Here is a 5,814-nt window from a genome sequence, read left to right as displayed (position 1 = left end):
GCACAGCCTGCAGATGCTATCTCACCACAGAATTCACGTTATCAGGTCCAGGACGAGATGTAAATAAACTCACTCAACCCTTTCCAAAACATGTAACACACAGCTCTCTTCCCCTCTGAAGTTATCTGGCTCTTCTCTAACACACTGGAGGTGTTGCCTGTATCTTTCAAAGAGAGAAGGAGGGATCCTTCATTTACAACTAGCATTCAAATAACATCTGCCATGAATCTCAGCATAATACTCAAAGTACAAGCTGTTCCACCTCATAAGGAGTGGACTCTTTTGCATCACCCACGCATTAAGAGCAGACAACTCAAAACACGTTCTCCAAAGACAAGATGTTGCCACTGACAGAGGCCTTTCCCACTTGCTGCGCTCAGTTTCCCCTCGAGAAGCTCCCCATGCCTCACCTTGAGGTCCGTACTGCCCGGCCTGGGGTCCGTAGCTTCCCATGGAGTTCTGCTGGTATGGCCCCATTCCAGCGTGCATCTGTCCTCCAGAAGACTGACGGGGAGATAAGGCTGAGCCGGGCTGGGGAGAGCTGTACTGGGGCATCTGAGGATTCCTCTGCAAATAACCTGGTTACCCGGGGAGAGGAGCACCCAGTGAGCAAATTACTCAGAGGTGCCACTGGACACGTGTCTCAAGCAACAACAGTCCACAGGAGCCACTAACAGAACCCTGCCAGCACCAACTGACGCACATTTTACAGTCGTTGCTAGTAATCCTAGCCACTAAGAACATACTTAATTTCCTGTTTTAACCAAGGAAAAAAAAAAGAACTTAGCATTACAGGAACTGACAGTAAATTGGCAAATTCTGAGGATTATCTGTCATTTTCAGAGTGTTTTTTTGTTTGCTTGCTTGTTTTCTCTGAGTGACATCTACATACTTTCAGACTGACATTATACATTCATTTTCCCCTATTCTCATATAAGGAAATGCCAACCAATATTGTTATGACCACCCCTCATTTTGAAGCTTAAGGTCACAGAATTTGGGCAACTAACATTTGTAGAAAAGCCTTGGAAAAGCCAGAGGAAACATCTCACAAGCCAAACAACAAACTTGCATCTAACATTCAGAGGCCAAAGGACCACTGACACAGCTGAATGTGGTGCCAGGAGCTGAAACACTTGCAGTTTAAAATGTTGGCACAGCCTTTAGATGCTATTCACCACAGAATTCATGTTACCAGGACAGGTAATTTTTAGCTACATTATCTAGCTTTATAAACAGATTTGTATCGTTAGAACTTCCACAGCCCAAACCACACACCTCGATCTTGCACTATGCTTGACTGGTTCATGGAAGGATGCATGATGCTGTCTGACTGGCCACTGGGTGGTCGTGGTGGCATCTGATTGCCTGCACCACAAAAAGGAGAGTGGTTAATCACAAGAATTGCTTATCACAAAATCAAGGATGCAAGAGCGTTAAAAACCAGAACTACAAACAGTTTCACAAGGGCATTTTGGCCACAGTGAAGAAAAACAAGAGCAAGATCAGCCACACTAACCCAAGAAAATGACAATGCTGGTTTGTCAGCTATCCCATTCATGTGACTGCATTCAGTATATGTTACAGGCATTGCAAAGGGAAAAAAAAAAAAAGGAAAAAAAAAAGAGATCACAAGCTCTTAATAGCCACATAATATTGACACTGGCCAGTTTCTTCCTGCTGACCATCTTAATTCTGTCTCTACGTGCAGGAGAGAATTGAACCAAAAGATCACTAGGTGCCAAGCAGCGTTACCTGGTACTGCAGCAGGTGAAAGTGGACCAGAGCGGGACTGAGCAACACTAGCTGGAGAACCAACAGGGGATGGGGAAGGTCCTCTGATGCCTGGCAGGTGAGGAGAGGTATGTGGAGAGAAAGGAGACTGAGCTGGGTTACTCTGCTCTCCTTGACTGCTGGAAATCCCTGATGTGCTTACTCCAGGGCTCAGGGCTCCTTCTGTACCCATGGGTAGATCATCTATTGAACCAGACAGGTCCTGCAACACACAAAGAAACAGATCAGCCATCAGCAAATAAAGAGATACGGGACTACTCCCATATACCACCCTGAAAGTGAATTTCTCCCTTAGGCATACTGCAAATTGAAATCAATCAACTTAGCTCGTGTCATTGTCAGTAATATGGTTGCTGAAGACCGAGGTAACTGCTGAATGTGTTGTATCCTGCTGCCTGCCTCTGAACCCAGCAGTTCCCTAGGTGGTTTGATGAATGTCTGCTGATGGTCCAAACACCTATCTCATTCTCCTACTTGCTTCTTTTAATTCAGTGTAGAGGCAAGAAACTAAAAAATGCATCAACAGTACACATAAAGCTGCATATGGAGAAGGTACTCAGTGCAATTATGACATGGAACAGAAACATGGCTCAGTCTCTGAACAACAGAAAACTCCTGCCTCACCATAATTAACTCATAAACCTCATGTAAGCTGGGAAACTACTCACTCAAGATGAATAAAAACAAACTAAAGAGATATTTCAAAGAAAACTGTAGAACAGTCTTCAGGGTTTCCACTTCCCTTTCTTCAAAGATAGCAAAATCTAGCATGTACAATATTAACACTCAAAGTTTAGGACTTTTTTTTTTTCCTCTCCCCAGAGAATACCTTTCATGTTGCATGTATCAAGCACGTGAAAGGAAAGCACCAAAACCCAGCATGGCTTCAAGGGCAGATCTTGCCTGACCAATCTGGTGGCGTTCTATGATGGAGTGACAGCATCCGTGGACGGGGGAAGGATGATGGATGTCATCTAACTGGACTTCTGCAAAGCCTTTGACATGGTGGTCCCTCACCACATCCTTCTCTCTAAATTGGAGAGGTGTGGATTTAAAGGACAGACTGTTCGATGGACTAGGAATTGGTTGAGTAGACACAGTCAAAAGGTTGTGATCAATGGCTCTGTGTCAGGGTGGAGGCTGGTCACAAGTGGTGTCACTCAGGGGTTGGTCTCGGTGCTCTTCAACATCTTCATCAATGACACAGATGATGGCACTGAGTGCACCCTCAGCAAGTTTGTGGAAGACACCAAGCTGAGCAGTGCAGTCGACACACTGGAAGGAAGGGAAGCATCCAGAGGGACCTGGACAGGCTGGAGAAGTGGGCCCGTGAAAACCTAATAAGGCCAGATGCAAGGTGCTGCGCTTGGGCCAGGGCAATCCCAGGTGTTTCTACAAAGTGGTGGAAGATCTCCTCGAGAGCAGCCCTGAGGAGAAGCCCTTGGGGGTCCTGGTGGATGATAATCTGGACATGAGGCAGCAGTTTGCACCTGCAGCCTATTAGGCCAACTGTGTTCTGGGCTGCATTAAAACAGGGGTGGCCAGCAGGAGAGGGAGGTGATCGTCCACCTCTGCTCAGCCCTTGTGAGGCCCAACTGCAGCGCTGCGTCCAGGCCTGGAGCCCCCAGCACAGGAAGGACATGGAGCTCTTGGAGCGGGTCCAGAGGAGGGCACTAAGATGAGCAAAGGGCTGGAGCAGCTCTGCTGTGAGGAAAGGTTGAGGGAACTGGGCTTGTTTGGCTTAGAGAAGGCTCCAAGGAGACCTCATTGTGACCTTCCAGTACTTGAAGGGAGCGTATAAACAGGAAGGGGAAAGACTGTTTAGATGGGTGAATAGTGAAAGGACAAGGGGGAATGGTTTTAAACTGAGACAGGGGAGGTTTAGGTTGGATATTAGGAGGAAGTTCTTCACCCAGAGGGTGGTGAGGCACTGGAACAGGTTGCCCAAGGAGGCTGTGGATGCCCCATCCCTGCAGGCATTCCAGGCCAGGCTGGATGTGGCTCTGGGCAGCCTGGGCTGCTGGTTGGTGACCTGCACACACAGCAGGGGGTTGGAACCAGATGAGCATTGTGGTCCTTTTCTACCCAGGCCATTCTAGAGTCTATGAAAAACCTAAAAAAAGTTGAAACCTCTTATTGCAACAACACTCACAGCAAAGCAACAGTGCCAAAAATCAGCTGGCAAGTCTCGAAAACGGGGATACTCCCAAGTATACTCCAAACACAACTGCACTGGCTGCTTGCTACTCATCAACTAAGTAGCATTAGCTACTCAGAGTCAGCCTGGGGTAAGTAAGAAAGGAATGGTCCACAGAAGAGTAAGACAGTCTGTTGTGGCACATTTGAACATTACACTCGTAAGTTACAGCTACTCCAGCAACTGGAGATTCAGAACATCACAGTAGGTTAAGAAATGACAGACCAAAGCTTACTAGGCCCTTGCCCAGCCTTTGAAGTTTTTCAGAACAATCAACTCTAGCTCACAAGTGCTCTGGACTGAGCCCTGAAAGGCATTTTAGATCAGATTCCTCTCAACAGAATTCAACTGATCAGCACAAACAGAACCAACCTCACTGAAAAAAACAGGCTGAAAGAGTGAGAACACTGATAAGTCACTGGGACGCCCTGGTCTCATTTACACTGCCTGGACGATGCCTTGTTTAACAACGGTTCTGGAACACTCGTAACTCCCTGCAACACACAAGGACCTCAGACACAAGATACTGCAAATGTATCAGCCTTCAGAAGCAAGAGCTTTGAACACACCTTAGAAAGCAGAAAACTGGGGTTACAGAAGATGAAAACAATCTAGGAAATACCCAACAACCTCACTGCACTTGTTGAACAGAGAGCAACATTCAGGAGGACAAAGGGGTGTGCTGGGGATCAGCTGCACCACTTTCAGTTGTCTGCTGCAATAGGGCAATCTTGTCTATTTTACAGAAGAAGTGGTTAACAGTGTTTCTAAGAAATGTTGGAAAGTGCTACGTTTGAGATGGAAATGCCCGTCACTTGAGGGGAAAACTTTGTGCATAGAATGTCCTTCCCCTCCTTCCATCACTGCATCTGATTGAGAGAGAATTTCCTTTACAGCAGTCTCAGGGGTACATTTGCTTATTTATGAAGTATTACCTCTCTGAAAGCTAACAAACACCACCTACTTTGTTTTATTTCAATGAAAGGTTAAAAAAAAAAAAAAAGAAATTACAGACAAAGCCTAAGAACAGTGCCTATGAGATTTTGCACCTTTTACTACTACCCTCCTAACCTAGCGCCAGAGGCACTGCTCACTTCTGCAGCTATGTGGCTTTTTACCTGGACAGCTTCAAGAAACTGAGGAAGCTATCTCAAATGGCAGTAAAGGGAATAGTTTCAATATTTTGCATTAAAAGGCATCAACTAACACAGCCAAGAGCAGAACTTTCTTCTCCTGTCTGCAATCCCTACCTAAGAGTGAGGTTATTCAGCCTGAACTTGAGCCACCATTGTAAGGTGCACATCATGGATGCTCCCTGGCCAGTGAGTGACGAGAACATGCAGAAGCCAATCCAGTCCAATCTAAAATTGGTTTTAGCAACCACTGACATTTCCTTCACTTAAAGGCACTTTTAGGCTAACTTAACAAATGTATACAAACACTTTTCATCAGCAATGAGATGGAACCGGAGGCCAAAACACACTGCAGCTTTCAAATCCACAGCACTTCAGAGCAGTTAAATCTTCAGACCAGAGGGGCAGAGTCTACAGCTACCTAAATGAGAGATTTGCAGACTCAGAGGAAAAGCACACCACAATGAAAACATGAGGTACAGGGAGCTATGAAGGTAAAGCACTGCATTATCAGAGTTGGGCGACACACTTCTGTCAGAGGAGTTTGCCTGCAGGACCAGAGGAGCTGACCTCCCCATGCTATGAGTGATGTTCACACATGACCTGGGAAGAATAAGAAGAATAAGAAGAATAAGAAGAATAAGAAGAATAAGAAGAATAAGAAGAATAAGAAGAATAAGAAGAATAAGA

General features: G+C 45.8%; 1 protein-coding gene across 1 annotated transcript in view; it reads right to left on the bottom strand.

Annotated features, from left to right (window-relative positions):
- Positions 1 to 5,814, bottom strand: part of LOC122192474 (AT-rich interactive domain-containing protein 1A-like) — a 48,837-nt gene that overhangs the window by 7,250 nt on the left and 35,773 nt on the right. Inside the window, exons 5-7 of the mRNA XM_042893020.1 lie at positions 1,756 to 1,996; positions 1,279 to 1,368; positions 191 to 578 (exon numbers count right to left, since the gene is read on the bottom strand). Of these exons, the coding sequence (XP_042748954.1) occupies positions 191 to 578; positions 1,279 to 1,368; positions 1,756 to 1,996 (719 nt within the window). The remainder of the gene's footprint in view (positions 1 to 190; positions 579 to 1,278; positions 1,369 to 1,755; positions 1,997 to 5,814) is intronic.

The sequence above is a fragment of the Lagopus leucura genome, unplaced genomic scaffold, assembly GCF_019238085.1.
Source record: "Lagopus leucura isolate 7727_CA_CO unplaced genomic scaffold, USGS_WTPT01 136-24_obj-0_obj, whole genome shotgun sequence".
Classification (NCBI taxonomy): domain Eukaryota; kingdom Metazoa; phylum Chordata; class Aves; order Galliformes; family Phasianidae; genus Lagopus; species Lagopus leucura.
The sequence above is the reverse complement of the archived record's forward strand: the minus strand, read 5'-3'. Positions and strand labels throughout refer to the sequence as shown.